General features: G+C 37.1%; 1 protein-coding gene and 1 long non-coding RNA gene across 41 annotated transcripts in view; one reads left to right on the top strand and one right to left on the bottom strand.

The window, feature by feature from the left end:
* The window catches only part of LOC134297639 (uncharacterized), a 67309-nt gene extending 49863 nt beyond the window's left edge, over positions 1-17446 (top strand). The window contains exon 3 of the long non-coding RNA XR_010004451.1: positions 15133-17446. This is a non-coding gene — a long non-coding RNA (uncharacterized LOC134297639). The remainder of the gene's footprint in view (positions 1-15132) is intronic.
* Positions 1756-22538, bottom strand: part of tcf7l2 (transcription factor 7 like 2) — a 253477-nt gene continuing 232694 nt past the window's right edge. For 6 of the 40 annotated variants that reach the window (XM_062975717.1, XM_062975715.1, XM_062975716.1 and 3 more), the window contains 6 exons: positions 22307-22466; positions 21053-21172; positions 14370-14418; positions 13730-13780; positions 12532-12604; positions 1756-5221 (listed from right to left, as the gene is read on the bottom strand). In XM_062975717.1, coding sequence (XP_062831787.1) covers positions 4780-5221; positions 12532-12604; positions 13730-13780; positions 14370-14418; positions 21053-21172; positions 22307-22466 — 895 coding nt within the window. In that variant the 3' untranslated portion in view covers positions 1756-4779. Of the gene's footprint in view, positions 5222-10837; positions 10867-11858; positions 11932-12531; positions 12605-13729; positions 13781-14369; positions 14419-21052; positions 21173-22306; positions 22467-22538 lie in introns of those variants that run through there. The other 34 variants (XM_062975718.1, XM_008114742.3, XM_062975714.1 and 31 more) reach the window with 24 other exon arrangements.

Here is a 22538-nt window from a genome sequence, read left to right on the forward strand (position 1 = left end):
AACTTAAAACTAGGGAGTTCTTTTACAAACACCCTGTATAGTCCCCCAAAACAGACAACTATATAACTAGGGGAAACCCACAAAGATTTGAGGATGAGATGCTTCTGCATGTTTCCAACAACTGATAAATCATGTTTCCGAAACGTAACATTCAAGGCCTAACCACTTTTACTATGCCCCCGATGGCATAGTGGGTTAAAGCCTTATGACTTGAAGGTTGGGTTGCTGACCTGAAGGCTGCCAGGTTCGAATCCCACCCGGGGAGAGCGCAGATGAGCTCCCTCTATAAGCTCCAGCTCCATGCGGGGACATGAGAGAAGCCTCCAACAAGGATGGTAAAAACATAAAAAAAACAAACCCCTGGGCAACGTCCTTGCAGACGGCCAATTCTCTCATACCAGAAGCGACTTGCAGTTTCTCAAGTCGCTCCTGACACGAAAAAAAAAAACGTTTACAGTTTGAGCATCAGAGGCTGAATTTCACATACATTGAGTGAATAAACAACTTCATTCCTTCCATTTTTGATTTTAAAAAACTTTACAGCTAAAACATTACAAAATGTCTATTATAATTTCCTGGCAAATTCCCTGTGCTTTACTAACTGTGTGGTACAAATGTTCACCAAGCAGCTTTTATCACATGGGAACGGGGTGTAGGCACAAATATTTCTGCCAGGCATATCTATTTAAAAGGCACAGGATCTCTGCCAAGAAAGAAGTGATATTTCTGATTCTATGCAAACCCGCAAATTCCTGGTATCTGTATCAGGTTGCAGTGTTCTTACCTCTCTTATAACTAGAAAAATCAAAATAGAATTTTCTTCAAATCCAAGGAAAATGACACAAACCTGTGCCCCATTGCCCCTCTCATTTGAGTTTATGTAGTGTTTTGGGAGCCCCTGATAGTGCAGCGGGTTAAACCGCTGAGCTGCAGGACTTGTTGACTGAAAGGTTGGCAGTTCAAATCCGGGGAGCGGGGTGAGCTCCCGCTGATAACCCCAGCTTCTGTCAACCTAGCAGTTCGAAAACAGGTACCGCTCCAGTGGGAACAGCACTTCATGCAGTCATGCCAGCCACATGACCTTGGAGGTGTCTTTGGACAACGCCGGCTCTTCAGCTTAGAAATGGAGATGAGCTCCATTTCCAACCCCCAGAGACAGACATGACTAGATTAATGTCAGGGGCAAACTTTTATCTTTACCTTTAGTGTTTTGGGACATGTATGTGTGTGTTTTTAGGGTCACATCAAATATCAGGATGGAAAGACGTTGTTTATATATTGTAACTTCTCTGGAGTTTTCAAAACAGTAAGAAAATAATTCATTTTATTAGTTTCCAAGAATTTATTTTTGGTATGCTCCTTTTTCTTTAGCATTTACCCACCATGACACCCAGATAATTTTGCTATTGACCTGTAAGTGGACTAATATTACAATCTTATACCCAGGCACCTAAAGGGAAACCTCAATGAACTCAGTGCAACTTACTTAACAGATATATAGGATAGAACTATTGTTCTGACATAGTTTCCATTTTCTTTGGAGCAAGTCTACTGAGTTCAGTGATAAACATGCATAAAATTACAACGTAAGAAGTTTCTCGAAAGAAAAAAAACCTTTTCCATGCCAATTTCTTCCAATTTTTTTCCTGCAAGAAGATGTTTTTTTTCTCTCTTGCAGGGTAAATCTAATGTTTGTACCAACATCCTTCTGAGTTCATATATTGTGTTCACACATGGCTACAAGTCCCTAAAAAGTACAGTGAATATCTTTATTGAGCAAATAATGTAATGCAAATAACATAAAGAGTAAAACAAAAACAAATCACACGTTCATGATCTGTACATCCATGGAATTTGTGCAGTGCAGAGTCTGAAGCTGGAAAAAACTCTCAGAACAGATACATAGTTGATAGACAAGCATGTGCCGGAAGCATTAAAATGCACAGAACAGGAAGCTGAATTTTAGCTAGCGAATAACTGTAAATTTCTGTCTACATTAGATTCTAGTATTTTTGTGCATCGCAGAGGCATTATATTTTGCAGCAAAGGGTAGCGGGTGACTTGATTTATATGGTTTTTGAAAGAACCAACTCAAATAATTAATGACATTAATTCTTGACATAAGTCTTTTCTGAAAATTAAGGATCTAAGATGGGAAATTGATAATTGTTGCTTCCAGGTTTTGGCAATGGGATTTTTATGGCAGACTTTGCTGGGAAAAGAACTGGGGATCAAATGCTAATTTCCTAAACAGAGAAAATCTTGAAGATTTTTTTCACTATTGTGAGGTATTTGAACTGAATACTGAACTGCAAAAAAATCATTTAGTATGTACTTTCACTTCTTCTTCCTACGAGAAAAGGGAGCTTGGATCTACCCAAGAAGGAATATACATCATTTTCACCTGCATCTGAAACTGTCTCCCATGTGAGAAGGATTTGGAAATGTTTCAGTTTTGCATGTGCTATGAGAAGTATAAGCATGAGTGTGCTTTTACTTCTTAAAACCTGGTATTTGAACCTTTGTATATTTTACAGGGCTTTTCTTACAAGTGTCATGTGTACAGTTGGAAATGGAGAATTAGAATTTGGTAACTGAGATTTGGATTAGTGTATGCAATTTTTTGGGGACTCGTAATCGCCAGCTGCATTTGTCTCCCTGGGATTAGTGAATGAATACAACATCCGATTGATCTTTGTTTCATTTCATACCGTTCAGATTTGAAATATTTCAAAATATCTTCAGGGTTAGACAGGCATTTAATACTGAACAATTAACCCAACTGACTGGCCTAAATCAATTTGTTGGTAGGTCTATTAAATCAATGGGAATTTGATAAGTCATTCATCATTGATACTGTGGGTCTTACTCTACACTTGGCACTTTATGTTCCAATTTAGAAGTGATTATTCTAAGCAGCAATTCTACTGAGACAGATGTAAAACATGCCATGTTGAACACCTCCTGCACTAGGGACTGGGGAAAATTAAATAAACCCTACAGGTAAATGAGCTGCAAGTCTTCATCTGCACATACTAAGTTGCTTTTATTAATCCAGAACTGCATGCTACAGATACTGTACAGCATGGACATTTATTCATTACAAAAAATGGCTTCCAAACCATTAGAAATGAAAAATTGGAATAAGAGCAATAAAACGGAACAGTAACATCACAACTGTTAGGAAACATTCAAAGGATTCACAAAAAAAATGTCATAGTTAGCATCTTAATAAACCAGAGAAGAAAACTGGAGACAGTTTTACAATCGCTTCATGTCAACTACAATGGCACTGGATGAACAGATGAACATTTTTTCAGCTTTATACAGCATTTTATCTTTTTAAAAAAGTTTTGCAACATCAACATGCCTAGTTTTTTTAAAAGTTTGCTACCTACCTGTATGTAGTAAGTTTACATAAAAGTGGCAGCCTGATTTTTCCTTTTATGAATAATCTAATATACAGAATTTGGCCCTTTAGGGTTTATACCTCTTCATTTTTATATGCTTTCTGGACAATCTGCTACCAAACACGTCTGTAATAGGTGACATTAAAAACTACATACATATCTACCTATGTAACATCACAGCAAAACAGGATGAACAAAAAAAAATACATCATAAAAAAGTTGTTGGGAAAAGAGAAAATCACTGAGAATTTTGGCACATAAAAAGTTTTGCTCACAGCCTACAAGTGTCAGGGGAAATCATTGCAGTTCTGAATGGAGACACTGCTGCTTTTCCAACAGCATTGCTAAAAAGTCCCATGCTAAATTTTCAAGTCTTGTTTCATGTAATGGCTTTTAAAGCATTTTTTACACTATTGATCCATCTGCAAATGTCCATTTGGTGGCAACGGTATGACAAGAAAAATAATAATAAAAGAAATTAAAACAAACAAAAGAAGCCAACAAAAATATATATATACACTTTTTTATATAAACTTAAAAACCTTGTACAAATGAGTTGTTATATATATGATGCTTACACTAAGGAGGGGAAAAACTTTACACAACGTTTCAAGGAGAGTGGGGGGAAAGGAAAACATTTTTTAAAAGGGACAACGTACAAGTACAACAAGCAATCTCTAAAGCAATAAATACTACTGGTCCAATAGCGTTGTGATACTTTTTAATTGTTGAGTAGCATTCCCTCCCCCAGAAAAGAACAACACCATGGAACAAGGTATATTAACACATTTTAACCCTTTGTTTCTGTACATTTAAACAATAACAAGTAACATCACAAGAAGTTATATCACACAAAGGAAAAAAAGGAAAGAAAAAAAAATAGCGGCACTGCATTCATTGTGCCCTTAAAAAGTTTTAAAAACCAGATGTAAAATGATTGGTTCGCAAGCTCGTATTTAATACAAATAATAAAGAACCAACGCCTTCAGCAAGGGCTGCTTCAAAATTGCTTCTTTTTTCATTTTTAAAATCAGTCTTTGAAACTAAGCTATTGGAACTACATAACAGTTATGTATATATATATTTATATATATATATAATATTTTAAATGCTACAAAGACTTTAAACAGCTGTTGATAAAAATTTTGGCAGAATCATGAGGCTTTTTTTTCTTGATCTACATATTTAAAAAGGAAAAAAAATGAAATAACAATGGGTCAAATATTGACCAATGAACTCGATAGACATCAACTAATGTAGCCAGCCATATGGCACAATTTGTTTAAAAAAATACAAACAAAAGGGGGGGAAACTCTTGACACACATACACACGCAAAATAAAAATAAGGAGGTCTACAAGAGGCTAAAGCTATTCTAAAGACTTGGTTACAAGTGAAAGGGGTTGGGGCTGTGTCCCAGCCAAAGAATTATGGGAATGCAAGGAGGATGTTGACGGTTGTACTAATGAAGAGGACGACGGTGCTGACTGCTGTAAAGTGGCAGACTGATGGTCCAGTGCCCCGTTCTGGCAATTACTAGCAGGCAGCCCCCTCGGTTTGCTAGTGGAGCTTTCAGTCAGAACTACGGAGGAGGAGGATGCGGGCGGCATCAGTGGGAGGTGTGCCAGCGGGTCGGGTTTCAATGTGAGTGAGAGAGGTTGGGTTTGTTCAGTCTGTGATTTTGAGTCTCTTGTGGGGGAGGCTAGCATGTTAGGAGAAGACGGAGGAGAGTCTAGTAGGCTTCCATCTGAAGAGGGTGGGCTGACGCAGCTGCCTTCACCTTGTATGTAGCGAACGCACTTTTTTTTTCTCCTAGAAACAGGGAGAGAGTCATTTGTGAATAGAGGGGCAGAAATGCTATTGGAAAAAAACAAACAAACACCCCCCCCCCCCCGAGAAACTATGCTGGACTCTGTTTAACCAAACCCAATGTGTTTAATATGATGGTGCTGGTTTAACTGTAGATACCGTATCTTTGAGGAATCACCCTCTCTTCCCCTAACTAGACACATTTGTTGATCTTTGTGAAATTTAAGAAAACAACAATTAATTCCTTCCCACCATAAATTTACCATGTGCTATTTTATATTCTCATCACCCCCTGAACATTTTACATATACCAAATATTCTGAAAGACTGACTCATGAGTCTCTCTGGAATGGCTCTCTGCCTGCCTTGGATGGAATTCCACCTTTGCAATAAGCTGCAGCCGATGACCTACCACTCCTGTTTGTTTCTGTTTAGAACCACACCATATGGAGAAAAAAAAGTAAATCAATTCACACACAAAAGAGAAGAGAAAGTAACAGGAAGAATAAAAGTGGGGAATCAAGAAAAAGAAAGATGAACAGAAATATCACCCAAAATTAACAAGAATAACTGGTTGTATAACCTGCAGGTTGTGGATTACCACGCATCGAGGGTTTTTTTAAAGGGTGGGAGTGGGAGAAGGAACTGCCTGGTATCTATTTTAATTTATATAGGAATGTTGTCTGAATTCATTCCTGCAACTTCAGTGAACATTCAACACTTGGTTAGATGCAGTGCACAAACAACATGTATCTTCATATAACAATGAGAGTTTCATTTTAAAAAATCAATTCTAATAAACAATCCACAATCAACCCCCACGTATCAAACTTGCATAAAGCAGAACACCTATCAATTGCACTTAATGCATAGAATACACCTATCATAGTAGAATAGTAAAATCTTAATTAAGCATATACAGTCTTGTACAGCAGAGGTTCAATAGCAAAATGATTCTAAGGAAAAAATGGTCCAAAGCAAATGCAGATATTTCTGTCCAAAGCATCCACATCAGTGTAACACAATTTAGCTAGGACTTTTGCAACAGCAAATGTGTAAGTGAAATTCAGTTAAGGTTTGCAAAAAGGTGAAAGGTATGGAAGCTCAAACAGCCAGTGGAAGTGGACCATGTGTTTGAAGCTCAACAACACTGCTGTAAGACTACAGGATAGGAGGCAATGGCTTCAGGCTGACCCATATCTAGAATTAGAAATGTCACCTGAGAGCATTTTCCACTGGTATAATACCATACAAAAACAAATAAAACAATAATACCAATAAATTGTATATGTGGCTCAAGAATTCCCACTAATCCAAGGGAAACAAATCCAAGGGAAAACAATATGCCCACTGTAAGAGTGCAGCACACCCACCACTACTCTTATTTAACTATCTCCTTTCAACTTGATTAATTTCTGCATGTGTCCAACCCTCTGGCATTGCATCTTCAGTTCCTTAAGTGATACTAAGGATCTGGCCCTAGCAAGATCCCATCTAAAACCCTAGAAAGAATCCATGGTGTGACTTGACTTTGGACAGCTTCCTCATCGCTCACATTGAGAAGATGCCATCTTCTACAGTGCTAGGAATCCCTGCAAGCTTTCTACATATAACCTCTGTAATTAAGGGCTTGACATTTCTCCCCTTCAAAAGGAAGACTAAAGTTACGCCCAAAGTTTCACATAGCAGAGTCAATTGTTAGGGCAATGGAGAATTTTTACCACTGTAGCTTGCTGATCAATACATGCTAGAAACTAAGATAGCCATGCACTTAAAAAAAAACCTTCAGAATTAAAGCAACAAAAGCATAGAGCAGAAAATGATAGGAACAAAGAGTAGAAAGTAATAGAAAGGAGGAAGTGCAAGATAGCAGGCAATAGCAAATCATGCTTTATTAAGGTAAGTTAAAAGGTGAAGAAGAAAAACGCAACAGTAATTTGGTGGGCTCTAAACAGAACCTTGCTAGAAAATCTCCTATTCCTCAGTACTAAAAATTGGAAATCTATTAGCGAGAAATTAATGTAATCCACTGGCCCAAACTATTTCATGTTCTTTATGCCTTACTCGTTAATTAATCCCATCAGGCCGAAAGGAGGCAATGTTACCGTATCAACAGTTCAAAGCAGCATTTTTTTTTTAGCAACCCATGGGAAATGAGCAAGATTATATTAACAGAATGGTGCTAATATTGAAGGGATCCCATTATATGAAGACATTCAACATCTGGCATGCAAAATACTTCTGCCCCTGGCTGAACAAAGCAGGTTTTTACAAATGGTATAGAAAGCTCTACCAGTCAATGTCACAGAGACTTTGTGAATAAGTCGCCATGCTGCTGGTAGGAAGTTCTGCCAGGCCATGCAGCACAGAAGGTAAAGGGAGCAATGTGTGTGCATGCATACACTTGATGGTTCAATGGACAGGACATCTAGATGCAAACCCCCTCCTCCAAATTCAACTGCACAGATACATCTCTTGCTAAAAGACTTGTTAACTATAGGCATAACCACAATGGGAAGCCCATAGGAAACCAACAAAAGCTACACATTTCTGCACTATGAATTTGACTCTTGATTGGACTGGGATCAGTGCTCGGATTCAGTTTCCTCCACCTCCCTGCCCCTTGCTCTTCTTGACAAACTAAAGATTGCATTGCAATGTTAGGCCAAGAAAAGGCAGAACACACTACCACATGATGTAGCATGATCAAGACATATTTACTGCAAGAATGTTGGCTTGCTTGCTTCATTCCTTTCTACAAGTCCTTTCAAAATAAGAATCTCGAATTCAATGTCATTGAGACAAATCAGTTTTTATGCAGTGAAATCTAACAAGAACTGATGTGTCTTAAGACATATCTATTACTGTTTATAGGGGTAGATTTATTGCTGGACAAATGCATCAGACATCAAAGTTAGTGAGTATTTCCATTGATAGAAAAGTGAAGCAAAGTCAAGATCAATGAGAGATGCTTTGTTTTCACTGTTATGGGACAAGGGACAGTTAGCTATCTAGGATCCTAAGACTTGATACTTGGCCTTATCACCAAATAAATTGTTTGCCAGATCTAATTTTAGGGTGTTTTACAATAGCCAAGATCTGCTTAAACAGAGCAAAAGTAGCTGCAAAATGTTCTGAGTAAGCCCTTAAGAATTTCAACCTCATTTAGAAATGGTGGAATGTGGACAAAATATTAAACACAGAATCATTTGTAAAGAGACCAATAAAGTGCCTCTGAGTGTAGTGCTAAATGCTTGCTAAATACTTTTTAAACTGATGTTAAAAATTATTCAATAGGGGTGTGGGTAGGGTGGGTCTGAAATTGGTGAAAGCACTTTGTAGTTTCTGTATAGTGATTGGTCTAACTGTAGAAGGAGTGGTAACAGCATCAGAAAACCCAGTGTTAAGACTTAAAAGCCTTAATGAACTTAGGTAGGATGGGCAACTGTAGAAAGAAGGGCACATTTCCATCCTTATGTCCTCAGTGAGCGGCACTATGGAATTTTCATGGAAAAAGGAGCTGAAAATGAAATCCAGTCCCCTTCTGGTTAAAACTTCTAGAATTCTTCCCACAGGCCATTTGGGAGACAGGATGATTTTTGGTCCTGTAAATTTTGAGGAAAATAGTGGCTTAATACACACCACAACTTCATGTAGGTTTGGGACCTTTTATGAGTGATTTTTCATTCTTTAAAGAAAGGAATGTTGGGGTGAAGTCTGAGAAACTTTGGGGGGTGCAATAGTTGGACTCTACCCTAAAGTACTGAATGCCAATGTCCTCATATTCTCATGAAATATGGATCGTGAAAATCACTCATCTCCAGAGATTAATACATATTTGGAATAGTATTACAGTAGAGTCTCACTTATCCAACATAAACGGGCCGGCAGAAAGTTGGATAAGCGAATATGTTGGATAAGAAGGAGGCATTAAGGAAAAGCCTATTAAACATCAAATTGGGTTATGATTTTACAAATGAAGCACCAAAACATCATGTTAGACAACAAATTTGGCTGAAAAAGTAGTTCTATACGCAGTAATGCTATGTAGTAATTACTGTATTTACGAATTTAGCACCAAAATATCACGATATTTTGAAAACATTGACTACAAAAATGCGTTGGATAATCCAGAACGTTGGATAAGCGAGTGTTGGATAAGTGAGACTCTACTGTATTATTATTATACTATTATTATTAATAGTAATAATGGCACCTATGTTGCTGCCTTGTTTTATTATTTACAAAATCCAATTCTTACTGGATTAACTTGTGTATTTAAGGTTCTTGTGTATTTACGTTTTCTTGCTCCTGGCTTGATTCCTGTTCATTTGAGACCCTACTTTTAATTAAGCATGTGAAAATAAACAAAAGGCTAAAATGTGAGGATAAGAAAGAATTCTGTTCTTTATTTTTGAAAATGGAAGGATTTAAGTGAAAGCATCACAAATATTATAGATCAAATAGAAAATCTATAAGAATCTGACTTTTAAACAACAAATGCCATCTTTCATAAAGTAAACCCTTTGTTTCAGTAGGTGGTTAAGAAATGATGCTGGAATAAGTTTCAAATAGGGACAGGTAGGGAGGCATGAAGCCAAATTTGAATCCAAAGGAATCTTATTTGGTTCCCTGATTCAACCTTTTCCAATACCAGGTTACATGGAGATGGCTCTTGAATCTTCCCTACTCTTAGTTTGAAGCGGAGCTGCAGTTTATGTATCCCAGTCATATTGAACACAAACTCAACTAGAAGAAATTATGACAGTGAACAGGTGAGGTGTCCAAAATAAGGTCTCTGCCATAGCCTTTGTATGCTGTAAGAAAGAGGGTTGTTGTTGTTATCTGCCGCCAAGTCAACTCTGACTTATGGCAACAGCTATGAATAAGTGATCTTCATAAGTCTGTCATCAACAGCACTGCTAAAGTCTTGCACATGGTTACGCAATAAACCAATCCATCTGTATTGTGATTTTTTCCCCCTACCGTCTTCCACCTTACCAAGCATATTGTCCTATTTTCTGTGTTTTGATAGTGAGTCAAATGTTTACAAGTGAATCTATATGACTAAGGCAAATATGCTGTTTTGCTCCCTTACACTTTAATGTTCACCTTTTACATTGACCCAATATTCTATGGTTAATAATGATGGCTGCCAATAGACGACATGGAGTACTCACTGGATAAGCCTAACTACACAAAGTGTAGGACGTAACAGTGCATCTTCTCATTTTTAAATCTTATGTCATCTAATTGCTCTGATTATTGCTCTCCTTAAATCTTCTTGAAATTCAATAATTTTCTATAGGTATTTAGGACTTCTTGTCATACAAATCACAGTGCGAAACACATGCATCTGATGGGAAGTCACAGAGAATGCCGCCCTTGAAGGACAATGCATGAACTTTATCTAACAATTAGATGTAAAATACATTTTCAACCCAAGTGTATAGCTTAGCATCACAAAACTAATAGGATCAGCATGCATAATATGAATAACTGCTCTACATTCTAAAAAAAAAAAGGAATGAAGCACATAGTATGGATGTGAACCAGAGGGAAAGGTGAGGAGGGAAGCACTACATACAGAAAAGAGTGTGTGTTGGATTGAAATACCTACCATCATAATATTCCAAATTCAAAGACTGCTTGGATCAGAACAGAGAAACAACAAATTTAACCATATTAAGGGAAAAGGTATGCAAAAAGAAAGCAAGAGAGTTTGTTTCTCTTCACAGGAAACAATTGCCTACATTTTTTTATGAAGCTTTAGGTTTCACTTAAATCTGCAGTAGAACATGACGTGTTTCAAATGCTTAGGTGTCCGCTAAGATAAAGCCACAATTTGAGCAATGCAGAACAATCGCCTACCATTTGGATAAAAGTCATAAATTACTCATCAAGGAGATGAGGATTTAATAGGTCAGTAATGAGTGTATCGCTGTAAGAGTTCCTTCAAGTGCCTTGCAAATCTGTCAAATACAGATTTTTATTTATGTAGGAATAAGATGAGTTTGAGGAAGTACACAAAACTGAAATTATTGCTCTTTTTGTGTGTGTGAGTTGATACGCTTAAATATATAATGCTCTGGATCTAAACGGAGGGTCCTAGTGGATATCCTGCCATCGCCCAGAACTACAGTCTATTCTTGTAGCCACAATTTCCGTTCTAGGGCAGCAAAATGACAAAGGAGCCAGAAAGCATCTATACTTTTAAAGGCTCCCCATTATGATCCTAAAGTCTCATTTCTATCCTGTCTTGTCACAGTGAAATGCCAAAGAAGTAAAGGTTACAGTCCATACTTTGTGAAGATTGCATGAATACACATACTAACTTGTGTAAAAATTCACTTTAAAAAGCTTTATATCAAGAAATATTAGTTTCTGCAATTCGGTTGTGTGTGTATGTATAATGATTCCCAGTTCTACTATCAAAAGAGAGATTACTGATTAAGGAAGAAAAGAATTTGCATTGGATTAGCAAAGAACTTTTAAGATCAAAATTTATTAGCAAGTAATGTTGTAGAAGCAAGGAGGTCAGGAGATGGAAGGAGGGGAAGTGGTTAAAAATAATCCACACATGTAACACTAAGATGACAGAATGCTTTTAGTTTCCCCAAAGGCCTAACGGGTAGTATACCTGCATGGTTTGCACCATAAACTCTGTTGGTCAAGCCCGAACAATGCCCGACACTTCTTTGGAGTATTTGCATCTGTTAGCACAAGGTAAACACAAAAAAATACAACACAATGGTGGATAGAGCTCAGTTGGATGTGAAATCTTAGCTACAGCTAATGTTTCATTCGGTTCATTGGCAATCTCTCAGACCTAAGGGCATGAAAGAAAGACAATCTCTGCCAGGCGACACACACCTACAATGTCTAAGCCTGCTGTGCATTCCCTCAACTCAGTCCTGTGTCTTCTCTGCAGACCTCGGCATTGTGATATAAAAAGGCACTTTTCCAATGTTTTATATTAAAAAATAGGTATATATGTAACTTTCCAGAGAAGGTGAGTTTGTGTGCAGGCCTAGGCTGATACTGTCTTACAGTGGGAATTTTTTTTTCCAGCTAGCGGCAGTGAGGAGGTGGGTGGAGGAAACAAAAATGAGTGGGAAGGGAGGGAGAAGAGCAAAATCCTTTAAAAAGAAAGAGATGATCATTCACAGCAGCGTCCCACTCCCTTGTGTCTTCCAGAGCACAACACAGAGCTACAAAGCAACAAAGCAGGAGAAGAGGGAGGGGCAGGGGGAGTACCAAATAAACCAGCTGCAAAACCAGCCATAGCAAGTCGGGGGGAAGACTATACACACCTGCAGGGACCGCACCAGTTATTCTGTTGATCAAGGCCAAAGCGCGCTCGGCATTTCTTAGGAGCGCTCAGGTCTGAATGAGGTCAAGAAAGAAGCGAGCAGAAAAAGAGAGAAAGGGGAGAAAGAGAGAGAGAGAGAGAGAGAAGGAAAAAAGGGGAAAGAGGAAAAAATAAAAATAAATAAAAATAAAAAGGAAATAAAATCAATGACCTCATTATTAACTGCAACATATCAACTTGATTGTTTAATTTTCAAAGTCGTGATTACCATATCTATCAAACTTTTGAAATCAGCTGTTGCAATTAAAGCTGCAGTATCCCTTTGTAAAGGACTGTCTGTTTGTCCATCCTCCCCAAGGAAGTTGTAATTGATTCAAGAGTTATTGAAGGTGCAACTGATCAACTGTTCCTACACAAGTCCTAAACAGGCTTGTGTGGGAACAAGGCTTGGTGGACTGCATTGCTGGAATGGATACTTAGTTCTTTAAAGGGAAAAGGGGAAAGGAAGGAAAGAAGCTCAGTATGGAGACCTCAAACATGCTTTTCTACAGACTAAAATAAAAAAAGTGAAAGAAAACTATATTGGGGATAATGCAGCTTTTGGAATAAACATTCCATTCATTTTTTTAATTGAAAAAAGGAATAATAATTGACTCAGAATAAGCAGATAGCAAAATGGATATGTTAGTTTCAGCCAGAAATAAAATGATCAAAAGCATGGAAAGCAAGCAGTATGCAAGTAAAGCAGGTGAATAGCCATGGGTATGTCTGAGTAGATATGCAAAACAAAGTTGCTTTTTAAAAATGTGGTTGCATGCTGGCATGAAAAGACTTAGTGAGTGCCGCATAAAATGCCATTAGATTAAGGAGGTTCATTAAGTTTCTTCCAGTTTGTATCAGTCTCTTTAAAGAAATACTGCATATTCAATTTGCACAGTTAGTACAACTGAGTTACTTTTAACTGCATTATTGTTTAATTGCAATTGCAATGAATAACAAATCAGAAATAAAACCAAAAAAAAGGTACCAGTCAAAGAACATTATGAATATATAGATACAGATGTATGCTGCACACGTGTGAATGGTGAGATTATTTTTAATGTCAGTGTTTAAAATGTTAATAAAATCTAAAATGGCAGGATAAAAAACTAAAAGCGGTTTACAAAAGTATTTTAAACGGCTGAAAATGACATTAGCACCTGTAATCGGAGGAAGTGAAAGGCAAGGATTTAGGAAACATTCGCTGTGTTCTGAAAAAAAAGAACAAATTATACAAAGGCTTCAAAGAAAAAATTAATCAGGGTTTTCTTTCTTTCAAAATTGACTATGAGATTGCCTATGCAGTATTTCTAATTTTCTAGAGAAAATGGCAAACCTCCTTAATTTAAATATTTATATATATATGGCTGCAATTTACCACTGTAAGGGCATGCACCAGAACACACAGACCCATCTCAAAGTATTATCAGATTCACACACATGCAGGGACACTCACACATACACAGTCACACAGCAAACACCCTTGATAAAAATGGCATAGGCATTAACAAACTATGGCTCTATGGTGAATTACTTAGGAATTATTAAGGATCAACATAACTACCATTACAGTATGTTTTCCATGCATTTATTTGGTAACTAATTTTAACAGACAAGCAAATAAGAAATTGAACTTGGTGTATATAAACTCCAACAGGCAAATGCTGGGCACAGTAGTGGCCCTATGCAAGCAAAGGTTAAAGATTTATGCTTAAAAAACAACTTTCTCCTTAATAAAGAATTGTAGGAAGCCAAAGCCTCCTTTGTTCCACTACAGAATAAATAAAACATTTTACTTACCATTGGTCTCTCCTGGCTGCTTGTCCCTTTTCCTCTTCTTCTTCTTGCCCTGAATGAAACAGAAATACATGAAAGGATAGTTACAAAACCTTCTTTCAAAAGGAGACAAGGGGGAAAGACTGTTCAGCAAAACTTACTAGAACTGGGCACATCTTTTTTAAAAAAGAAATTACAAGTGTGTGGTGATACAATACTTTCCACAGCTCAAATAGCACAGCTTCCTACTATTTCACACCAAGTCATTGGGATCCTTCAGTATCTCAGTGCCATAACAGACATCATAGAGAGAGGAAAATATGAAAATCGGGATTCACGAGGCAGCGGCAACAAGAAGCAGAAAAATCTTAACCAAACTTTTCCATCTAATATGGATGGTTGACTACACATGCATACAAATAGGAAGTGCTGGACATTTTTCATCTAAAAATGCCCATTTAAATACTATTCTTACTTATGTTCCACTGGTAAAAATGGGTCCTTTAAAAAGGAAGAACGAGGCCGAAGAAAGATACAGAAGCCATACTGTAAGGTTATATGGACTGCTCCGAGCTAGAACAGTTGTCAGAAAACTGGAAGATGTCTTATCAGTTTTATTTTGTCCCACGTTTGATTTTTTTAAAAAAATCTTTAAGTTCTTTGTGTTTCATTTAAGAAGAAATATGCTTCTTGCAGTAGGTTATTTCAACTTTTAGTATGGACCAATTGTACAATTATTCCAAGCACAGACAGGGCTATGTGGTAACTGCCTGGTTTTTTTTTAAAGGAGATGTCTGCCAGAAAAAAAAGATCAATGACAACTGTAATTCTGCATGATAAACATGGCTGATACACAGGGATTCAAATTCAAATGAAAGCTCAACACCGTCAGCCTCGATGGATTAATCTGTAAGTTTTACCGTCTCCCATATTTCCGTTTTTTAAAAAAAAATCTTTTAAATACTTTGTCACATTTATGAAGAAATGATTGAAATTTATTAATTTCTTATTAAAATACCAGTGAAATTCTCTATTAAAATGGCAAGGAAAAGAAAGTATAATAAAGTTCGCATTCAAGAGAGACCAGTTTCAAGCTCCACCAAAAATACAAGGAGAGGAAAGGACTTTAACAATGTACATTTGTCTATAAATCTCCTTTTTCTGGTTACCAGCAAGAAAAAAAAACAAAAGTATAAATGGAAAAACAACAGCTATTCTTTCCTCTTCCCTGCAACAACAGAACTAAACCCAGCAAACATTAAAGACCTCCTTGGCTTTTTCTGGCTTTATCATTTCTGGGTAGACAGACTAGAAACAGCATGGTGGTCACTCGCACTTTTTGTCTCAAGTTAAGGGGTTTTTTAATGGCATTTGCCAGGGGAGTAACAGACACCAGATATTCTATTCATCCAAGTGTAAACAGAAACCATGTTCTCAGAATTTAGTGGAGATTGGGCTATAACCCTAAGGAAGATGGAGGAGGGAGGAGGCTTTCGAAGATCTGTGATGTCTTCTCTTCAGCAGCCTGGTCTAGTTCCCACTTCAACGATTCATTTTGGGTTTCAACTCAGCATGTCCACTATGATGTTTATGTTCCCTGGAATGTACCAGTAAGAAGGGGAGATGTGAATGCTCTTTTTGAAGATGCAGTTCCTGCAAGTCTCCAGGAATAAGGCCTTTGAACTTGTTCCTCCTTGCTCATTCTGGCTGTAAACTGCTACCCTGCCGTTTGGGATGTGACAAGTAAAGTCTTGTTCAGGAGAAGCTCTGGTGATAGAAGGAAGGCTGTGTTTGTGTCTGCTTGTTTTGTTAAGATTTAATGCACTTGCTGGGAATTTGGTGGCAATACTACAGCAACTGAATAATTACCCACCCGAGTTAAGGCCCCAATTCATCTGTACCTCACATAAAGTGCTTTGCAGAATGGAGCTGGTGTCTCGGTTACACTTCTCTACCCAACCACCAAAAATGACTGATGTCTCAGGGGTTCTTGCACTAACTAATAATTTCAAAGAAAGGGATCATGCAACACAGACGGTTGCATAAATAAGGAGCTACTTTTTGGCTTTCTGTTTACAAATGCTACTAAAACACTTAGAGGTTTATGATGTAAAATATGAAACGGGATTATTTATCACACTTAACAAACCTGAAATTTATGCCAAGCATAACATATTGAAAAACAATGTATTTCATCAAGGCAAAGAGTCTTTTGGCAGAAGGAATTGAGGATAGATAAGTATAATTGAATGCATTATTCCAGAATTGGGAGTGGAAAAATCAAGAGCTTTTTTTATCCAGAAAAACAAACAAAAATACATTTCCATTGCACCAACATCATTCACTATCCAATAATTAGAGTTTGTAGGGAAGGAAAGCCATATGATATTGTCTTAATCATAGAATAACTGTATGGCAAAACTATTTGAGGTTTGTTTTCTTCAATTTGTTTTTACTTTGGGGTAAAAAAGTAGGCAACTGTGCTAATACTGAAAAGGGATAAAGGCATTTTGTTTACATTGACATCCTGACATCCTGGAAAAGATGCATAGATTTCACTAGAAAATATGCAGAATTCACATATGCAAGGTCCCACAGTGCATTCCTTTGTTTCCGGAACATTGTGCTTATGCAGCCAAAGTGGCAACACAAAGAAAAACGAGCAGGTTCAAAGAAACCCTCAAGGTTTCCATGTGAAAGAGTATTTAGAAGAAGAAATACTATGAAGAGGAACTCAAAAACCAGCAGGGTCAGACTTAATTAATACTATGTATCTTGAGGTAGAGGTATGAAAGAATCCAGTCTGAAACCCTTCAAAGCCATTGCTAGTCACATTTGACAACACCAGCCTAGTTGGGCTTCTTGTATTCTTATGGTATATTTGCTTTTTCCAGCTGTATGAAAGAAAAACACAAACAAATTTGTATTCTAGGGCTGATTTCCTATTTTCAGCTAGTTGCCTAAAGACATGTCCTCATATGTCGGCACTGTTAAGTTCTTTTAGAAGCTTCTAAACCCTAACAAGTCATTAATTTTCATTTTATTAATTTTTGGGAGTATAAAAAACACCCATAAAAATATCAGACACCAATGAGCAAGTATACTGGATGTGAACCAAATTGAAAAATCTTGAAGTAAAATTAAAATGAGTACAGTAGAGTCTCACTTATCCAACGTAAACGGGCCGGCAGAACATTGGATAAGCGAATATGTTGAACAATCAGGAGAGATTAAGGAAAAGCCTATTAAACATTAAATTAGGTTATGATATTATAAATTAAGCACCAAAACATCATGTTATACAACAAATTTGACAGAAAAAGTGGTTCAATACACAGTAATGCTATGTAGTAATTATTGTATTTACGAATTTAGCACCAAAATATCACGATGTATTGAAAACATTGACTGCAAAAATGCATTGGATAATCCAGAACGTTGGATAAGCGAGTATTGGATAAGTGAGACTCTACTGTATTTTGTTTTTTGTTTTACTCTCTAAAAACCCACAAATATAACTATGTATATCATATTTTATGATGCATTCCAGTATTCAGTTTCTTCTTGGTTGACAGATTTTAGATTATAAAATAAAAATGCAAAATTTAATGCTTGAATTTTTAGAAGGAAGCCCATTTCAAAAACTTCATTTGTATATACATAATTTTCCTACACTTGTTAAAAAAAGGGGGGGGAATCAAAATTGTACACAAAAGCTTTCAGTATGCCATTAAAATATCACAAATGTCTTTATGTGTGGGGTACAATGGTAGGAGATGCAATGGGTCTTCCATTTTCAATACGCATCTCACTCCCTTTACCCATAGTTCTACATATTCCTAGGAATGATGTTGTCCAAAGAAAGCCTGTAGACAGGGGAAAGCTCCAAGAATTCTGACTGTATGGAGAGAAAAGTAAAGTCCTTGTAGACGATGTGCTTGTGTGATCCATAGCTATTGAGCTCTCCTACTAAAGTAAGGTTCCCCTTGAAGGTCAGGTGGGGATAGAGCCTCAAGCTGCTGGGGATGCATCAGCTTTCTTATCCTGTCCTTTTAGCTTGAGAAGAAAGGGATTTTCAGTGCTCACATGCTGAGGACAAATGTAAAGGTCCTAAACATTTAAGACACCATACATGCCCATCTGTCAGTGACACAGTCGCACTAGAGCAGAGAGAAAGCCTTTCCTGAAAATCTTTCAAGCATTACGGCACATCCCAATGCTACTCCCTTGTGAACTCCCCAGAGAAAATTAGCCTGCGGAGTAACATGAATGAATTGGCCCTGTGGTCTGATGGCCTCATTCCAGCCCATTTCAGCCACCAATTGTGGGCAATGAATTGGTTGAGGACAACAATAGAAAGAGATAACTCTTGGATACTAAAATAAAGGCCTGAATGTACTGATTTATATTTAAAATCAAAGAAAGAAATGAAAGGCCATTGAATTTAAAGAAATTAAGAAGGAAGAGGAAGAAGAAAAGATACTGTAAGGGATTTGATACCGTATGTAGATAGTCGATTTTTAATCAACACTTCAGGAATGAAGTAATATATGTTGCTTGATAACACATTCCTCTACCTCTGCATATAGCAACATTTTTATCTAACCCTAAGATCCGTAACAACAGAATTGACAAAAAGGATGCATTTATGGACTTATGAAAACATTTTAAACTTATTAAAGGGGGGAAAAACGAGGAGAGCACAACCCAAAAGAATTGGTACATATATGTATCTAATTTTATCTCTAAGTAATAGAGACTCAGCAGTATGGGAAGTAATAACGAAACAATATAATAGAATGACCAAATGCAAAAGGAGGTTAGGGATAATGCACCTATTGTAACTGTACAGAAGAAAGAATTTCAGAGGTGCATCTTCTCATGTAAGCTTGAAAAGAGCAGCACCTCCTGAAATTTCCTCTCCTATATCATTAGTAAAGGATTTCCTTTGCATCGGTCAGCCTGAGAGACATAAAACAGCTCTCTCTTGATTACTACTCTCTGAAGGACTAGCTGCCCAGGAGACTTATCTAAGTCTACTTCTACTAACTTTTCCGAACACTCGGAAGTCATTTCAATTTTAAACATTAAATTGATAGATCCGATATATGGAGGCATTGTAAATGTTCTTCCTTTTATGTTGTTATTATTATTTCTGAATTTATGCAAGTTTGCATTTTAATCTTGGTGCATTTTAGAATTAATTCTGTTATGCAAATGTGAATTATTTGTGTTACAAACAGGCAAGCAAAGTTTATAAATGAATGGTTGATGCCCCCATCATCTTGTCATAGCTATGTTTGTACAAATTGAATATCCCTTATGCTCCCTGCCTGGAATTAGAAATGTTTTGGATTTTTAGAATAGGTACATAATGATACATCTTAGAGATAAGATCCAAGCCTACACAAGAGATTAATTTTTGTTTCACTTACACTTTATACTGATTGCCAATATACAATTTTACACACAATATTATAATAATGTTGTGACTGAAACAAAGGTTGTGCACACCGAATTATCAGAAAGCAAAGGGGTTGCTATCTCAGTCATGTGTAGTATAAATTCTGGTTTAAGTGTACATGACCAGTAATCAGCTAACTGTCTTTGGTAAGATCTATGGAGTTTGCTTATATATGCCAAGTATGAAATATTTAATCCTGGAAATTTTCCCAATGATAGATGCATTCCACTTGAAAACAGGAAAAAATATATACTTTTAGATCTCAATTTCCCAATCCTCCGGCCTAACCATGGTGATTGGGGGGATTCTAGGAACAGTAGTTCAAGAAGTAACATTTCCAAACTCTTTCTCAAAGTACTACATCCATTTAATGTACACATAGTTTGGTTCCCAATGCAGCTATGTATATAGGCAAGAAGTCACGCTTATCAGGTAGTGATTTCAGATGCAGGTCTGCTTTGCCTTCATATCAAAAGATGCACCCAGCTATTTCAAGACCGCCCAGATGAACCTGGTGGTGTGCGTGCTCATTTTGAATTCATCCATGCAGACTGTCTAAGATATCTTGTGTACGTGGAGGGTTGTTTTTACACACAACACTCTCTTGGTCTCTTGTCAGGGACACACATCTCTAAACTCAGAGTATCCAACTTTGGAATCTCTAAAACGGCTAAATCACAGCAACTGGATATTTGACATGATGAGATAAACAGATAACTATCCCAAGGTATGGTGTAAAGAGATTATCAATTAGCAGCATTCTTTAAAAATTGTGACAGACAATAGTGCAACAATATAAAATATCAAAGAGTAGAGGGTGGAATAATTTATTTAGCCCCACTTGAGAGCAAGTCTTTGCCAGTCCTTCTCTGAAGCTAGGGTAAGCCATTCTTCCACTTTCCACTATACTCTCACACAGGTTTGCAACAAGGCACTAATTTGGAGGGTTGGGGAAGGAGATGAGAATAGAGAGGAACCTTTTTTTTCTTTTCTTTTTTGGTAAACTATGCAAAAGCTGGTGTCCTGATGGGGACACACTGCAATCCTTTTGCTCTCACACAAGCTCTAGTGATACATCTCAGATGAAGAAGTGCCAATTGTATCCAATTGAGTTGGTGACAAAACCAAAACATCCGCTAGAATTACCGGATAGGTAGTGCTTGTCTTCCGTGTGTGGGTGTACTTCAGCAGATAACAGCAGTACTTGTCTACAAGCTCTACTACTGAAAAAAATTCCACCTACATAGCCACCTACATAGTTATCCCGTGCGGACCAGCCGGGGTAAAGCTGCATGTGGAGCTGTCGTTCCTTTCTGGCTAGTTCATAATATTTAGCTTGTTCTTCTCTGGATAATGCATGCCACTAAAGTGAGAAATAAAACAGAACAACAAGCAAAACAGCAGGTCAGTAATATAGGGTGTATATGAACTGTATTTATATTCAGATTTCAGAAAACTGAAACCAATTATAGGATTTATAATTTATTATAATGAGAGTCAATCGGCTCCACCTAAGTTAACCAGGGCAATACTCAATTATATACACCAAAACATTTCATTTCTGAAAAGGGAAAGCTATAGCACTTCTAAGAGGGTATACCCTTAACCAATATGCATGAAGGAAATGCCAATAATGTAGACGACACCTTAAATTCGCCTTTTATATACTTGTAAATTTTTGTAACTCTGGTGTACTTCCCCCTACAGCAAAACATATAAATCAAAACACACAAACTCATAGTATGAAAAATGTAGCACAATATTCCCCCCACCTCCAACCCTCCAAAGTGAAACTATCGTATTTTCCAAATGCATAGCATGACCTATACAACTCTAACTTAAATGTTTACAGAAAGGCTAAATTAGCTTCAGCAACAGACTTTATTGCTTTCTGTGTAAATCATTTCTATATTCTGAGTTTAAAATGTGTATGTGTTCCTCAAGCTGATGCCCTCCTGCAACCATCACCCAAAATACATTTGGCTAGGATGTTGGGAGTTGTAGGCCAGGCCACCTAGAGATGCCAGATTGAGAAACTCAATATGCTGGGATAACTGAGATATGTCTCAGAGGAGAAATAGTTTAATTAATAGATAAATATAAGAAATCATTGGGGCATGGCTAGGGAGTAGAAAAGACCATTTTTATTGAGAGGAAGGTCATGGCGAAGACACCAAATGAAAGGGAAATAGAAAAATATACCTGTTAGCACTTTATGATGATGTACTATACAATTATACTGTAGACAATCATACAGGTAAAACCTTTATCCACATCCCGCTATTCATTTTGGCTTGAAACAAGAAAATTTCAAAGCCCTGCCTGCTACAGCAAAAAAAATGGTGTGACTCAAAAGTGAGTGCTACTCCTAGTCTAAAAGTTCCATGGGTGAGGCTAATACTTTCCTCATGACTAAGGTAACATTTGTGTATTGTGTCCTTTCATTTTAGATGTATTCACATAAACTTACACAGACATTCCCTGATTAGTTACCTACCCTTCGACCAAGAATTTGATTGATGGCTGCACTCTCTTTCAATGTGCATTCTGCTACAACTTTTGCTCTCATTTCCTTCATATACAACATAAATGCGTTAAGAGGTTTCTTTATGTGTGGCTTCTTTTTCTCCTCTTCTTTTTTGGAGTCCTGATGTTTTCTGGATGGTTGATAGGAACAGATAAAAGACACTCGTACAACACTAAGAACATTTCAACTTCTACCATGCACT

Source organism: Anolis carolinensis, chromosome 3, assembly GCF_035594765.1.
Source record: "Anolis carolinensis isolate JA03-04 chromosome 3, rAnoCar3.1.pri, whole genome shotgun sequence".
NCBI lineage: Eukaryota > Metazoa > Chordata > Lepidosauria > Squamata > Dactyloidae > Anolis > Anolis carolinensis.